Here is a 17209-nt window from a genome sequence, read left to right as displayed (position 1 = left end):
CTCGAGTGATAGCACGTAATCTAAAAAAGAAATAAAAGTTTTTAAGTCTACTTTCTCATGAAATAGCATGATATCTAAGAAAAAGATGAAAATTGTTGGGAGGAGTCAAATAGCAGCGATCAACCCCCTTAATACTCAAATAGCAGCGATCAAAAACATATACAAAAGAATGGACAGAAAACCATAAACAAGCATAAAATAATAAACACAATATAAACACAAGAGATTTACCGTGGTTCACCCATTAAAGAGGGCTACGTCCACGTTGAGCTCCGATAAAGAGAGTTCATTGTACTATAGGGATAAAAATTTACAGCTAGCGAGCCACCGATTACAAAACCAAAACAACAACTCTCTGATCTCACCGTACAAAGAAAAACCCTCTGAAAATTAGCTCGACCCCATAATCACAATTTAAGGTTAGAGGCTTACAACTTAGAGAATAGAGCAAAAACAGAGAACATCCAAAAACTAAGAGAATGAGAATAGAAGAATAATCAGAACAAACCCTAATGCAGCAGATAATCGGAGGCCGTCACTCTCCTGATCCCGAGGAGACTATAGCTGATATAAAGGTGACTCAAGCGGTGGAGATCGAGTCGTATAAAGGAAAGAGCAGAGCATTGACGATCGGGAAAAAGGCAGGCTAAAAGACAAGAACCAGCACGCCAAATGAAATGACAGGGAGGTTGCCATTTTGGCCCTCCACCTTGGGCCCAAAACGCTACCGTTTTGGGCAGCCATAGGGGTTGCCAAAAAGACCCTCCTGCCCCTGCCAGAAACGGTGCTGTTTTTGAAGCTTCACTTACAACAATAATTTTCATAGAAAATGAGATATATCTGCAATTCTGTATTTGCTTACCTGCATTCCATCAATTTCACAACGATCACCCACATGAAATGGGTGTGTTACAAACAAGAAAATCATTGCTTCAAATATTCTCTTGCAGGTGTCCCCGAAGATGAACGCTGCCAATAGAAGCAGGGAACTTACCAGCACAAGGAAATGCGATATTGGAAAATTAAATATGAAGAGCCATATTATCACGATAACAATGGTTACAAGGACGCTCAGTATTGTGTGGAGTTCGTCTGCTGCTGTTTTTGTATCATCAAGAGACAATGCAAGAGACCTTCTTTCTTTAAATGCATCAACCTTTAAGAGGAAGCAAGGATAGATGAATGAGAGAAAAGAAAAAGATGTAGCTAGAGTATTTTTGGAAGATACGGACAGCAACACCACGATAGAGCCCACTCTAAATGTTGGACTTTTCACTTGTCATGGGAAAAAGTTAGGGGTGTCTAAATATCATTTTTGAGCTCTTAATAAAGAAAAAGGTAAAAGAAAAACGAGGATATCATTTACCATCCATTTAGTGAGATAATTGCACCTTTAATGAGCTGCATGGTCTTCAGAACACTTTCATCCTTCATAAAGCGCTTCAGATCCACTAAGTAGATGTATCTTTTGCAGAGAAAGACAAGCAGATAAGGCATACAATGGCAGTAGAAAGCAAAAGAACAGGATGAACGATTTCAGTATTAAGAAGACACAAGAAACAAGAACTCTTCATTCCACATTGCAAGTAGATTGTTTCTTAACATCCAATAAAAAGTCTTCTGTATCAAAACCTAGCAAAATAGAAGAACTCTACCAAGTTTATGTGATCTACAACACTATATTGTGAAAGAAGTACAGAAGAATGAACAAAATTACAACATGGTCGCAGTATGTCTGCAACAGGATAAATTCATCGTTTGGAAGGAAAAAGATCTTGAAATCATGCGTGTTATGATGGGAGCGTAACTACATCAATAAAACAAGAAAACAAAATTAATTTACCACGAGGGTGATGAATAAAATTTGATGTGATTATAAGACAAGATAAGGACTCACTTGGACCCTTCCCCAGCCACATTCAGGAATATCTTCTTGGCTGAAGACTTTGCCTCGCATTCATCTCTTATTTGAAGGGTCGTAGCCTCATCCTCATCAGTAGAGGTAGGCAGTTTCTCATCCAAAGTGGACAAAAACCCATTTTGAACCATACTTTATCAACCTCTTCATGCTCAAAGCCGAGATATTCTTCTAATTGAGCTTCTGTAGGTGTTCCATCGTGATCCTCTGACCTTTTGTTGATTAAGTGATTTATATCTTTACCCTTCTAAAACTCTAATTTTTCCTTCTCTACTCTTAAACATTATCGCCTCCATTGACACCTCTTTCCTATCTCTTTCTTGTCCCCACCTCCATCAACCCCATGTCGGCTACCGCCTCCAACCCCATCACTATCTGTTAGGTTGTGTTTCCGAATAAGACCAAAGGTGATGACAATGTTTCGGCTGGGTATGATCTTTCATAGTTTTTGACCCATGATTGAAGTATAACCCAAATATCTACACTTATTGGTAGCTCAATTAGAAGTTGGGCCATAAGCTCATTTATCATCTCTTTGGATCGAGAAATGAATCTTAACTCATTTGCTCAAGAGATGGAGAAGCCCAACCCATTTCCTTTGTGCAAGCCCATTTTTTGTATAGCCTATTTGCTTTGAGCGACCCATTACTTTGATGCCCTAGTTGCCTCATATATATGCCCTTTTTTGGAGACTATCTCTTTCTCTCCTATTCTTAGTCGGCGATTGATTTTCTCTCTCTCCCTCGGATTAGTCCTGAATATGCTCATATTCGATCTTTCCTTATCGCTTTGTGCGACATTTCCTTGTTGATTCATGCGATGATCTCTTCTCTTTATTGGGCCGTGCTTAATCGATTTCCCTCTATATATATTCGGTATGGTCAATCCGTGGATGTAAGCTTTTGACGATTGATTCATTCTTACTTCTCACTCTATCTTCGTGATTTTTATTCCTTTGTGGACTCTATTTTGTGTAAAACATTCTGTTGGCAAGAGGTTTTCATTTTTTGGCCAAGAGAGAGGGGCAATTTGGACAATTCGGGGCTGAGTTTTGTTGGGACTTGTTGGCTCTATTTTTAGTGTTGCCTTAGTGGTGATTCTATAGCCTAGATCTGAGTTTTGAATGTGTTCATCACGATTGCCAGGGAATTTTTTTTATTAATACTTTGTGTATTTTCGTTTGATTATGTTTTCGATGATATTGTACTAACTTTTTGTTTTGTAAATCTTCCGCTCACATTGTTGCCTCCAGCCCATCGCCGTGTTTTCTCCATCGTCTTTGCTTGCATCACGATCGCCACTTGTGATTGTCGTCTCTATTGTCGTCTTGCCCTTCTCTACAAAATATGTTATCAAGTTAATTATTAATTACCTTAAAAGCTTTATACCGTCTTTTTAGTAGGACGACTTAAAAGTCATATCAAAAAAGGGCAAGCCAAACAGCCTCTGGGCAGTGAAGACGAATCAAAGACGCTTGTTTTTTGGTTGTGAAATTCTTCTTCAAACTACGAGAATTGGCATTTTCCGGGTAGATGGCCATTAATGATCAAGTCGTAGAAAAAGAAGGAAGCATACTACGTCTCATCAGCGCTAGGGAAAAGGTTTACTGCTGGGAGTGGGAAGATTGATTCAGAACTCATCAGAAGTCTCAACAGATGATGAGTTTCGGTTTTGGAAGCTCGCTGCAATGGCACTCCAATTAATAACTTTAGGCACTCCAATTAAAACCAAATGAAAAGAAAAAAAAGAAAAAGAAGAAGAAGATAACCATGCCTTTCTCCTTAATCTTCTTCCCTTCATTACTATCCGTCTATTGGCTTCCATAGGTAAGTTCCAAACGCGGCTTTAATAAGGTCCCTGACCCTGTCATTTCTTTTTTTGGTAATTTCAAATTGCACTAACGTTGCAGATGGGTTTATAAAAAACAAGCTTTCACATGTGACGTGACCATTCAAAGTTGTCCATGATAAGTATTAGCAACGCTTTCAGATTTGTCCATACTAATAATAATTTATAAATTATACGTGGCCTGGCCGTCCTTAATGGCAGGTGCCGCGGTGGTGGTCGTTGGGTGGGTAGAGAGAAAAGGGCATTAAGGTGGAGAGCCAGAGCCGTGCGGGGGATGGGTTGACATGTGTCCTTTCTTTTTGTCTTTAGTTATTGTCTTTTGGCGCGCTTCCCACTGCCGGATGCCCAGTAGCGGCACCCAATTAAGCTGACAAGGTTGATGGCAACATATCTTAATTTTCTTTTTTTTAACAAATCTTAATCTTTGGTTGCCCTTCCAAACACAGCACAAAGGATTAGGTACAACCGTACGAGCATTTCGTTACTTTCTTTCAAAATGCCTTTTGCTATGTATATGTATCTATATATATATATATGATATGATTTCCGTACATCCAGCTAGCTAGCGACTATTTTATATATATATATGTATATATATATTTATACACAAACACACACATGTTCGATACGTTTGGGGCTGTGACTTGACCCGAATCATCCAACGGCTGGATGTCACCAATTTGAATCGATGGCAATCGGCATCGCATGCCATTAACTCCATAAACATGACAAAAGATCCGATCCTGATTAATAATGGATTCAAATCAAGAGATAATTGAACGTTAATTAAAAAAGTAATGTTATCTATCTTCACTAAAGATAGATGATTAGTAGTAATATGTAAAAATATTTAATTGGGAAACATAAAATGATACTTAATAAATTTTATTATTTATATTCTTTAAATAAATATATAATATCAATAAAATATTTTTACATAAGTTGTTACATCACTATTGGTCGTATTTAAAAATGAATAGCATTATTCTTAATAAAATGACAAAAATCTGTTCCAGTTCATGCTGTTTTTACTTTTCCAAAGGAAATTAAAGATTTTATGCTTTTAAAGCATACAAATGAAAAAATGCTTTACTTGGTTACACATATTTAACGCACCATATAAACAAAGGCTCTGTTTGGTTACTCGTAAAATTTTTCTTTCATTGGGAAGATGTTTTCTACTTTCTTTCTTTATTAAAATAGTTTGAATGAGAATGCTGCTTTTGCTCTTCATTTTCCTCTGTGTGGCTTAGATGTTGGATGTTAGGGAAAGAAAAACCCTTTCTTTAAGTTATTTGGTTAACAAAATTTTAGGAAGCTCTTTTTATACTTAGGATGCATCAATGGGAGGGAAGGGGATCTACACATGAGCTGCCCTGCTGGCAGCTCACAATTAAAATTATTTTTTAATATAAAAAAATAATTTTTAATAATAAATTAATTAAAAAAATTACAACTCACTCTAAAATTTGTGACGTATAATTTTATATCTAAAAAAAAATTTCAGTCTTCTCCGACATAAATTTCTCAACTCCCACCAATAAACCCTCAATCTCACCAAAACAAATACTCAAAAAATCCAAAAAGCTTAATAGAACAATCATGCAAAAGGAGAAAAGAAATGACGAGAGACTTAAAAGTCTATCGAGACTCTCTCGCATGGTATTTTCTAACACCAAAAATCCTTCTAGTAATCTCGCCATGATAATCTCGTGAAGGATAAGAAAATGAATCCTAATCAATTTTGAACTATCAGAAATACTTATCACAAACTTTCAACTCCCGTAAATAAGAGAGCCCTTATTCCTAAAAAAATAAATCATTGCTATCCAAAAATAAATTATGCTATCTCTTTTAGATATGAAAATCTAACTTAAGTATCAAAGTGTTTACATGAAAAATGTTCTGATTGCCTTATTTTTTACAAAATTTTGACTACTCAAAAATGATTTCTCAATATTTGAATTTATTATTGTATCTAAATAATATCAATACTCTTCAATTAACACAACTTAGACTTGCAATAAATGCTTTCTTTTGATCAAAATATTTATAAATTAAAAATAATTTTTTTGTTTGACTGTATTTACAAAAAAAAATTGCTAAGAAATAAAATTTTTACATATTGATGGGAAAAGTTTATGCTACATAAAATATTTTGTAACCTTAATTTTACAGAAAAAATTCATATTACAAAAAAAGAGTTAAATAAACATTTTATGTGATCGTAACTCTCAAATCTCAATATCAAAAAAGGTTTACCCTCTGACTAAGTGGTAAATAATTGAGTGGCCAGGTAATTTGGTTAACTTGGAAGAGCTAAACTATAAACATGGAGGTGAGGCAATAGGAATCAAGAAACATCAATTAGTGCCGCCTATTCATGAAAGTGTTCTATTGTCAATGAATGCTTATTTGACATATAGTTTAGGTGGTGGTGCCCCTCCACCTCCAGACACCTGTTCCATTATTTATTCAAATCTTTTTCAACCATATCTGAGACTTAGATCAACAACAAACAGCCAAGACCAAGATCATCAAATCAAGCATACTTTTTAGTTTTATACACCTTAACTGTCACATCCATCTGTTCTAATATATATTAATGTTGCAAAGTCAATATGCAACATTAATATATATTAGCCCTTTTTCACATTATATCAAGGGGACATTATAATATGCAACTTCACCTGTGTCCACATTTTAAAATCCCAGGCAATTAATTGTGGGTTGCTCTTTTCTGTTCCAGCATTTGTTTTCCATGGCAGAGTGAGCTTTGCCACAGGTGAAGAGCTTGACAGGGAGCCATAATAAGCTCTTTCTTCATGTCTGATCAGGTGGCAGAAATGGCCCATGTTGAGGGAACTCTGTTTGTATTTACCGCCGGCATGTTGCGGACGTTTACGTCGAGAGGCAACATCCGGTACTCGATATCGAGATCTCGGAATATTTTGATCATCTCCTCCAGCAGAAGAGCTCTCCTCGTGAACCTCTCACCCATGTCCTGAAAGTTCATCCGGTGAGAAAGCCAAACTGATATTGTCAGCCGATTCATGTCCTCCACGTCCCTCAGGACTATCATTGGCGCAGGGTACCAGTGGTCGCCCTTGCTGTCGACATACCTGCATTGGCAGCAGCCACAACAAAGAGACCAAATATTTAACAAATTAGGATATGTTTAGGTAATGGAATCTCAAGTTAATTGGCAATGCCTTTGTGTATGCTGTCAAGTAAAGATGAAAGCTACACTTAGTGCCATTTTTACCTAGAATGAGGAGGAGAAAAATTATTTTCTAAGAAGAGATTCATCTCCAAACTTACTTGGTGATTCGGTTTTTCATGGTAGTGATCTTTTCTAAAGGAGTTGCAACATGAACACAGAAATCAATGGCATCTCCCATATCTGGGCTGCGGTAGTAGTTGGCAATGGGTTTGGTCGCTAGAACACTGTTGGGGTATATGATCTTTTGGTTATCGTACCTCAGGAAAACTGTAGTAAGTATATTCGTCTCTTCAACCACCATCTGAGACCAAAAAAAAAAAAAAAAAAAAAGAAAGAAAGAAGCCAGAATTATAACCTCATCCAAACAACATATGTTTACATGCAGTATATGAAAGAACACAACGAGACAAATATTTTGATTACCTGAACTTCATCCACTTCACAACGATCGCCCACATCAAACGGGTGCATTACAAATAAGAAGATAATGGCCTCGAATGTTGTCTTGCATGTGTTTCCAAACGCAAAAACCACCAAGAGAAGCTGGGAGCCTAGGAAGACAAAGAAATGGGTGGTTGCTATCTTCAGTATAAGAAGCCAGATCACCAATATGATAATGCACAAAACTGCATTCAGCATCTGGTGGAGTTTGTTCACAGCTGTTTTTGTATCATTGAGGGACAATGCCAGCGCCCTCCGTTCTCTGAATGCTTTTATCTGGTAAAAAAACAAAAAGCATTTGTAGTAGATGATGTTGGTGGATTCTGGCTTCTAAGTTTAAATCCTATGATAAAACTGACCTTGTTCATTTCTGATTTGGCCATTAAAAACAACAATAGAGGTTGATGAAAACTAACATTTCGGAAGGAGCAGTTATCTTGTAATTCATCAAAGACTCGGCAATTTTTTTTTTTTAAAATAGTGTGGTCAACTCCTGCAAATTATGCAACGGGTGTCGGGCAAATAATGGCTAATCAAATGAAATGGCCTACGCTAAGCTGATATCACGTTCCGTATTAGGTAGGCTAATAGCAACTAATCAAAATTCAATCTCGAGGCAGGATGAAATGGCTAACCACTGTCCATTCACAGTGTAATTGTAACAAGATAGTTAACAAATAAAAGTGTGGGAATGGTATCATGTTACCTAGGGACAGAAGTACCAAACTCTTCTGTGTTCTTAACTACTGCTGGTACAATCTGCATTCCTATCTCCAAGATCGTAACCGTGCTCTGTTATTTCACAAGTTTAGTTTCTCAAGACCATATTCAATCCAATCTTTGTGCTATGAAATTTTTAAATATTCCATCTCATAAATCCAACAATATTAGGCACGAACTGACTTGTTCAAGAAAGGTTATTTGGTCCATCTGAATTCTGTTCTGGAATGACACAGAACTGTAGCAAATATAATCACAGATGACCAAATCAAGAAAAAATAAGGGAAGAAACATAGACTACATTACCACCCAATTCTTCAGAACTCGTTTGCTGATTCCCTTTGCTTCACTTGGTCCTTCAAAGAGGCACATAGTCTTCGAAGCCTCATCCTCCCTCAGAAAGCGCATTAGATCCTCCAGGAAGATATATCTGATCAGAAAGGGCACCATATTCAGATTTTCGAACAAATGTGAACCAATGAAACATCACAGTTTATCAGAAGACGCGCTTATAGATGTGGTGCTCCAATTTTGGCAATAAGATCAGGTGACATATTAGTAAAACACTAACTACCACGACTAGTAAATTCTATTAGCCGTATCTCCTTCCAAGCTGTGGCTTGAGTTGCATTGATAGTACCAACTCCAAAGATGTCACTTCAACTTCCTAGTAGTAAGGCAGCAACAATGATATTTCTAACTTCCATCACTTGGCTCTGTTCAAGCCTGATAAACTAAGACAAAGGCATAAACTACCTAACAATTGAATTATGTTTTTGAGTCGATAATCGCCAGATCTAAGCAAATTCAGTCCACAAATGATTGAAAAACAAGAACCCACAATTCTATCATTCATGGACATAAAGTCCTGAGGAATCACGTGCATTGAGCAATGATATAAAAAGCTTACTTGGACCCTGTCTTCGCCACATTGTAGAATATCTTCTTGGCTGCAGCTTTTGCCTGGTATTCAGTTGTGATCTGAACCGCAGACTCGTCCTCGCCAGTTGAATCTTGGATTTGCTCATCCAAAGTGTACAGGGCTCCTTTCCGGACAATATTAATCAACCTCTTCATATTCCAAGCGGAGACATTCTTCTGGTTCAGTCTGTGCAAGTGGTCGATGGTGATGGCTTCTTCGTCCGCCTCCTGCGACATAGCCCTAGAAAACTGAGGACTCTTTGTAAGCTTGGGGCTCGTCTGATGTCTCCCACTGCCAATCAGTTTACCACCTTTCGGGAAAATATTCGCCCTCAGTTCGGGAGGCATCGTAGCCCCGGCACTCTGAAGTTTGTCAACTTCAGCCATGATACTCTCTTCCTCTTCTCGCTCTTGCTGAATCTCGATCAAGGGAGGGCCAGACACGGTCTCGATCACATATTGATTGAACAAAGACTCCTGAATTCGATCGAAAAACGTGCTAACATGGAAGGACGAAGCCAAAACCTTAACTAGAAGAGTCTTCAGAAGCCATATGAATACACCCACCAAAAGACAAACCCAAATCCGGGTCACATAAGGCAAAACTCTCGCACTAGTCACTCTCTCAACTCTCTTATCAAAGATCGAATGCCAAGCAACCAAGACCAAGCACAACCATAGGCAATTTTGAACGGCATTTCTCACCCCATAGAGAAAATACAAGACTCGCTTTCTTAGTAGAAAATTACGCTCGACGAAGAAGACAACGATTCGGATAACCCAACCGGAGACTAATCGGCCGGAAATTAGAACCAAAACCATAATCTCCCATTTCCAGAGTTCGAGGTCGAACAATGTTTTCCTTCGCAGGATCGGAATCGCGAGGCTACACAATAAACCCGCGATAATCAAAATCAAACTCACTAATTGAACCACTGACAATGTGCTGAACTTCATCTTCTTGTACTCTTCCGGCAAATCTTCCTCCAGGAACGGGTCGTCCTCGTCGATTTCGCTCCCATTGCCCAACATTCCGGACTTCATCAACCTCTGGGTCTGAGTCTGAGATCTCTGATCGTGCTCCGGCGGGTCCAAAAGCCGCGACTTCGTCTTCACCCTCAATAAACTCGACTTCCGCCGGAACGAAGCGTTGGAGCTACAAACCAGAACCTCATCTTCAACACCATTCGATCGGCGCTGAGCCGGCTCCGCGTCCGTCGCCTCGTTGAACGAAACCTTAACCTCCCTCGGCATCAACTGGCCGTGTCCGGGGCTCTCTCCTATCTTCGACAACCCGCCGGCGGACAGAGAGTCGGCAGGGATATCGAACTCCCTCCCGGGCTTCATCAAGTCGTTGGAGAAATCGTAGCTGGAATCTCTCCACATTAGATTGCCACTGGGGCCGTTGCCGCCGCGCTGCGGCGGAGGCGGAGAGGAAGACAGCGAGCGGGAGGCCAACTCGGCCTCGGAGATACGATCTTGGGAGTTGATGTTGAGGACGACGTCTCGACGATCAGTCTGGGGCATGATGGGTGGTCGAGTTGGTGCAAGAGGACGCGGCGCTCTTCAGGTTGGTGATAGATTTCAAGGATTTTCTTTCTGAGCTTGTCCGTCTAAGGAAACTAAAAACCAGAGGAGGAAAAATAGCGCGCAACATAAAATTTGTCCACCGTGGACAAATATTACGGGGACCCACTGTGACACCTTAGCCCCACTCTCGAGTGCTACAGCGTAACCCAAAGTAATAGTCTCGGCTTATCTCAAAGTCGGCGATGTCTCAATAAATAATATAATATAAACCTCTTGGGTGAGGTCCACGTTTTACCCCCTTTGATTATCGAGAACTTGAGTCCCAGGCTCAACCAGACCTTGGAATAGAATTCAATTTTTAGTAATTAAAAATAATTTCTGACAAACACACATAAAATTTCATTGATATGGGTCTCAATCGTCTCCCACAAATTTAACACAAATAGTTAAATAATATAAATAAAATATCATCTCAATCCAAATTCTCTCACAATCTATAATCCTCGTCAACCAGCGATTCGTCTACTAATATCACTTTTCCTTTCCTAAACCTTGAGTCCTTTATATAATTAGTGAGAAAAAAAAGAATAAGTTCTGGAACTCAATAAAAATAGTATTAATGCGATAAATTTAAACTTATGGCAAACATAAAAAAAAGATACGAAGCAATGATGCATGCAAGCTTGTTTATTGCACCTAAAAGATTTTGGTGGTCCCAAGCGATTTTTTCTAAAACCCTGCCTGGAGACTCACATAATTAGAAATTCACACTCTCATGTTTAGACACTCTCCCATTCTTGTATGTAATTCATGATAGAATAATTAAATTTTTATCAAAAAAATAAAATTAACCGTCTATTCTGTTAGACCATCAAGCGGACCGATATTATGTCCCAAATTCCCTTAATAAGTAAGTTAATTAACATAAAATTAAAGAATTAATTAAACATAACTATTATCACTTATTTTTTTGTATTTCGTTTAAGAACTGCCGTCCACGGAAGTCTTTATTTCCTCCTATTCTACCGCCACTTGTCTTCAATTTAACAGCTTCTCCTTTAAAATTTCACTCACCTATTTATACTCCAATTCGTAATCATTCTCCCTTATACTGTCGTGCCCAAAACCCATCATCACTTTTACAATTTCATCAAGCTGTAACATGAATTTACGGCTGAAATTGGAGCTAAAAAGAGGTGAATTTCAGAGCTTTGGTAACCTCTTCCAAGGCATGCTGGCATGCTCTGAGCATGACACGTGGCCATAACAAGTAAGGGTGGCAATACTAGTTGACGAGTCATACTCGTGTCGTATTGAGACACACGTATAACACGTATCAGGCTAACTCGAATACGACCCGTTTAATAATCGTGTCAAATTTCTTAAACTCGAATACGACACGTTTATTAAATGTATAACACGACGCGATCCGTTTAACTAAACGTGTCGTGTCACCTATTAACCTGTTTAATTTAAACGAGTCGTGCTGTGTCACCTGTTAAACGTATTATTTTGTGTATAATCATGTTAACGTGTTCACATCAATCCACTAACCATTTTAATTAAACGTGTTATTTCGTATATAATCGTGTTAACGTGTTCGATTTAATCCATTAACACATTTAATTAAATAAATTATTACGTATCTAAACAAATTAACCTACCTAAAATATGAAAATAATCGTGTCACAAATAAATTAACTTGTTTATGAACTAAACCCTAATCTACTTAATTTGGTGTCGTGTCCAAAAATTGCCAGCCATAGGTTGACAAGGCTTGATGGCAATTCCTTCTTTTCCCTTATGCGCGTGCACACTGCGTTCAAGCTTTGATCCCATGACCCATAAACCGCAAGTTCCCATGCGCGTGAGCGAGGCCGTTCCACCTAGAAACATCCTTATTGTTATTCATGCATAACTTAATTCTAATCTTAGATTTCTTTGTTGAAAATAAAATCCAATATTTTCCTTGCAGGATTAAACTCAAAACGTCTTCTTATATTTTTGCACACACAATCACTAGGCCACTAGCTTCCTTGTTGCATAATCTTAACAAATTAGGTTACGTTCTCTTTATTATTTTTAAGTCATTTTTAATTTTTAATTTTTTAAAATAATAAAAATATATTCTCTTTACTGTTTTTAAAAATGTATTTTTGAAAACAAAAAAAAAAAAAAAATTGTAAAGAAAACTCAAAATAACAAAAAGTTATTTTGAATGTTTTCATTTAAAACAAATTCTAAACTCAAAACACATTTATTTATTTATATTTTATTATTGTAATGAAAAAAAATATTACAAAATTCATTAATTTTAAAATGTATATTTATTTTTAATAATATATTAACATTAAATATTTCTAATTTACTGAATATTCAAATTTATTGAATAAAATATTATTAAAAATTTATTTTCAAAATTTCAAAGAGAACGCGTTTTCTAATTTTCTGTTTTGAGAAATAGTTTTTCAAAATGACAAAAAGAACATGTTTTTAATTTTCTAAAAACAGATTATCAAAACAGAAAACTAAAAATAAATTCAAAACTCAAAATTAAAAATTAAAAAGTAAAGGGAACGCAACCTTAATTTTTATACCAACTTCAAATTATATTTTAAATCCAAAAAATTCCATAATCTTTTCCCCCAATTCCCTTCAACTTAGAAACACAATAAATTAAATATTTTTCATAAATTACCTCTTGATTAAACCATGATAGTCCTCCTTAATTGTCCCAATTAAGCTCTCAACCCCACAGGTTGCCAATTAATCTCCAAGGAATCATTTCAATCACAAGAATAAATTCTTTCCCAAAATACTGGGATGTTACACCCACGCCTCTTCCCCACCTCCTAATGCAACTCGGTCCAACAAAACAAATAACAAATTGTCGTAACATTGAAGACTTCGATAATAAAGAAAGAAGAACTTTGTTACATGTACAAATTGGGTTCCCGAAAGGATGATCAAAATGAGGAAATGGCCATTTTGCCCTCACCATTACAAAGACCAAAATGCTCTCACTATTACAAAACAAAACAACCCCCAACACAATTTACTTCCACCACCATGAAGCCTGACCAAATCTCTCTCCCATAAGACCTGAAGTGCGACCGTCGCGAGCCGCCACCACACAGTTAGCTGCTAGATTGTCGCGAGCCACCACACCGTCGTGACGTGACTATGACTCGTAGACCAAGTAGGTAAGATCGACTATCTGCTCCTCCTTTTGAGTGTGTGTGTGTGTGTGTTTTTAAGATTTTCCATTTACATGTAGTTGGGATGAGATTTAAGCATTTGAGCAAAAGTTTTTGAAACCCAAATGGAATTGGACTTCATCCCATGATAAAGTCTGATTGAACTTAGAAGATTTGACTTCATCATCGTGTCATGAAGTCCAATCAGACTTCATCCCACGATAAAGTTCGATCGGACTTCACATGAATGAGTTGATGAAGCCCAATCACGCATTTATTTTTTAAATACTAAAAAAAAATGTATTATTTTTTATTTTTTGTACATATGGATGACCAGCAGCAAACCACCATGCAATTTACTTATGTTCACGATAGCTGGGTACTACCGCTCGGAACACAGGCTACTACTCACTGTGGGATCCACTAGCTTGGGCCAGTTCATGAGAATTTCACCCATTATGGGGTGTTGGATAGATTCGTGAAAGGTCCACTAGGACATTTCATACAGATCTCACTGTCCCTCCAAATGAGTGCACCATAATTGATCTATCAAGTTCTGCTTATGGAGGTGACATTTTCTGGTGCCTGCGATAATGAAATGTGGTTTGAGATTGGCAGCGCAACATACAACTATGGGAAGCAAGAGTTCATCCTTATTACTGGACTCCATTTTGACCCCATTGATAAGCAAATCTTACAAGTGAGGCTCGTTGGTGATGATAGTTTATGGGGCCAACTATTTCCACAGCAACAAGGGGTCATGTTTGGGGACGACATCGGGGTACTATTGAAATCCAGACATGATCTGATTGCAGATGATGTATTGAAGCTGGGTTACCTTGCCGTGGTAAACATGATATTACTGGGCCACAATGAACGAGCTCATATGGAAGATTTCCTTTGGATTTTGATAGAGGATTTACAAGCGTTTATGTCGTTCCCTTGGGGAACGCACACCTATAGTTAGGGTCTACATTACATCCGTTTGGCTACCAGCAATAGGAAGATGACTGGTCAGGTTGGGAATAAAGTTAACCTGTATGGTTTTGTTTGGGTGTTTTAGGTATAATCAATAATTATTTTTTAAATGTAAAACTTTTTTCTCTATATAGTGGTGGTTGATTGAGACATTCCAATTGGTCGAGAGTAAGTGGGTTATAAGACTACCCGACCTAGCCACGATTCCTAGGTGCAGGAAGTGGTTATCTAAAAAATGTCCAAAACAAATAAATTATGCTAAATACCTTATGAATGTAAGTGTATAACGTAACCTTATTTTTTTCAACATTTTATTATATACTATCTGTCTAAATAATACAATATTTTATAGGCATAAGGTTCGAGTATGATACTCGAGCCCATTGATGGGGAGTGATACATAGATTTTTGGAGGTCCTTTAACCCTCTGCACTCGGTTGGAGTAGACGTCCACAAGCATGAGAGTGGAGGGGGGGACGATGATGAGAAGGCGGGTGAAGGCAGGGATGGTGGGGAGGACGGGGAGGTAAGTGGGATGGATAAGGATGTGGACCTAGGTAGGGCAGGTGGGGAGAAGGAGGAGTTAGGTAGTTTGGATAGGGAGTGTAATACCCAAAACTTTTGGGTTACTTTTAAAATAAGTATATGGAAAGAAATACGAAGTTTCAAAAGAATTGGTATCTGAATAACTTGATAAAATGACCGAATCAATCGGAGGGAATGCCTGAGAGCTTAGATACCTAAGGAAATAGGTATGTCCCTAACGAATATATCGAGATATGATTTATGACATTAAAAGAAATCAGATCAGAGATAGTTTTCGGTACAACTTCGGATCAGGTTACTTTTAAAATAAGTATATGGAAAGAAATACGAAGTTTCAAAAGAATTGGTATTTGAATAACTTGATAAAATGACCGAATCAATCGGAGGGATTGCCTGAGAGCTTAGATACCTAAGGAAATAGGTATGTCCCTAACGAATATATCGATATATGATTTATGACATTAAAAGAAATCAGATCAGAGATAGTTTTCGGTACAACTTCAGATCAGGTTGAAAAATCGAATTATCGTAAGGGATTTCTGAAAAGTCAATGGAACCCTTAAAAGAGTCAAATTCGACTTGATAAATAACCTTTAAGTGATTTTGGGATAAAACAAAGAGGTTTCGCAATCAAGGCATAATTATGGGCCAAAGTGTAATTTTTAAAAATTCCCGATGGAGGTCAAAATGACATTATTTCTGAAACTTCTAGAGTCAAATGAGAATTTTAGAACGTGAGGGTCTCAATGAAAGTGATGAGAAGATCAGGGGCTTAGTGGAAAGGGCTGAAATAAAATTTCTAAAGTTGAGAGGGAGCAAAAGTGAAAATTAGCAAAAAACCTCCAAGAGCCATGACCGACCAACCTATCCTATCACCGCTTTTGGCCACGGGAGACTAGAGGAAATGGGCTAAGGGGTCTTAGGGCTTGGCTTAGACTGATCTATGGCCGATAAAAGGGAGCAAAATGGCCAAAATTACGATCGAAAGTGGTCGATTGGCCATTATAATCGAGTTTTGGGGGCCATTTTCAGGGGGTTTTGGACTGATCTAGGGAAAGAAAATATGTTAGTGGCCTTGGATTCCATAGGGATGGTTGTTTAGAGGCTCAATTTTGGCTATAAATAGAGGTCGATTGGCCAAGAATTCTTCAAATTTAAAGCTCGAAATCGAGCACGTTAGAGGGAAATCGAGCAACAAGGATAAGGGGCTTTTAATCCTTGAGAGTGGTAGAGTAATTCTGAGAATTTTGGAGAGTTTTCGTGTAGGTTTGATGGGGTTTTGAGAGAAATCGGCCGAGACTTTAAAACTCCGGTTGAGGTACCTCCAATCGTCCTTTCGAGCTTCAAGATAGTGCATTGGGATCAACTTGAAGGGAGTTTCAAGGCTATGTGGATGGTTTCATCGCCGGTGATCGCTGGTGCCGGAGAAGACAATCGACGCATGGGTTACATGCGCCAGTCATCACGTGCAGCCCACTCGGTTAGGCGCATGAGGGCGCGTGGCCTATCAAGTAATTTTATTTTAGAAATTATTATGGAAAAATATTTGGGAAAATGTTTAAATAGGTATTTATTTAGGAATATTAATGAAGAAAAATTGGAGAAAAATAGAAACAAATTGGGAAAAAATATGGTTTAATATTTATTTAAATAAATATGATGAATATAGTGCTTTGTGGCTCAAAACTGAGTGATTGTGCGACTTCAAGGCTTAACACGCAAATCGAGGTAATGCGCATTTTTTGAAATATTTTGAATCTTAATTTGAAGGTGAGTGATTTTTACATTTCCATTATTTTGGGTAATCAAAAGTCTCATATCATCATCATGTCGGTCCAAGGATTTGTAGGGAAAAAAACAAATAAAATTAAACAGACTAAGAATTGG

At 37.7% G+C, this 17209-nt stretch overlaps 2 protein-coding genes across 3 annotated transcripts in view; both read right to left on the bottom strand.

The window, feature by feature from the left end:
• Positions 1–1021: 1021 nt before the first annotated feature.
• LOC127808466 (mechanosensitive ion channel protein 8-like) lies at positions 1022–2392 on the bottom strand. Of its 2 annotated transcripts, none has more exons than XM_052347029.1 (3): positions 1898–2384; positions 1392–1465; positions 1022–1156 (listed from the first exon to the last, which is right to left on the bottom strand). In XM_052347029.1, exons 1-3 carry the CDS (start codon positions 2047–2049, stop codon positions 1152–1154), a joined length of 231 nt encoding a protein of 76 aa, XP_052202989.1. In that variant the 5' UTR covers positions 2050–2384; the 3' UTR covers positions 1022–1151. The 2 variants fall into 2 exon arrangements, with proteins under 2 accessions (XP_052202989.1, XP_052202988.1); XM_052347028.1 differs by having other exon boundaries at positions 1046–1156; positions 1367–1465; positions 1898–2392.
• Positions 2393–6300: 3908 nt separating this feature from the next.
• The window catches only part of LOC127808459 (mechanosensitive ion channel protein 6-like), a 39050-nt gene continuing 28141 nt past the window's right edge, over positions 6301–17209 (bottom strand). The window contains exons 2-6 of the mRNA XM_052347013.1: positions 9061–10241; positions 8457–8580; positions 7413–7706; positions 7088–7290; positions 6301–6888 (exon numbers count right to left, since the gene is read on the bottom strand). Of these exons, the coding sequence (XP_052202973.1) occupies positions 6600–6888; positions 7088–7290; positions 7413–7706; positions 8457–8580; positions 9061–10241 (2091 nt within the window). The 3' untranslated portion in view covers positions 6301–6599. The remainder of the gene's footprint in view (positions 6889–7087; positions 7291–7412; positions 7707–8456; positions 8581–9060; positions 10242–17209) is intronic.

This window comes from Diospyros lotus, chromosome 8, assembly GCF_014633365.1.
Source record: "Diospyros lotus cultivar Yz01 chromosome 8, ASM1463336v1, whole genome shotgun sequence".
NCBI lineage: Eukaryota > Viridiplantae > Streptophyta > Magnoliopsida > Ericales > Ebenaceae > Diospyros > Diospyros lotus.
Note: the sequence above shows the minus strand (reverse complement) of the source record. Positions and strands in the feature narration are given on the sequence as shown.

Coding starts and splice junctions, on each gene's coding strand:
- LOC127808466 (XM_052347028.1), bottom strand. CDS start 2,049: ATGGTTCAAAATGGGTTTTTGTCCACTTTGGATGAGAAACTGCCTACC. Junction 1,466..1,897: donor GTGGCTGGGGAAGGGTCCAA/GTGAGTCCTTAT, acceptor TCTCTGCAAAAG/ATACATCTACTTAGTGGATC. Junction 1,157..1,366: donor ATTATCTCACTAAATGGATG/GTAAATGATATC, acceptor TTCCTCTTAAAG/GTTGATGCATTTAAAGAAAG.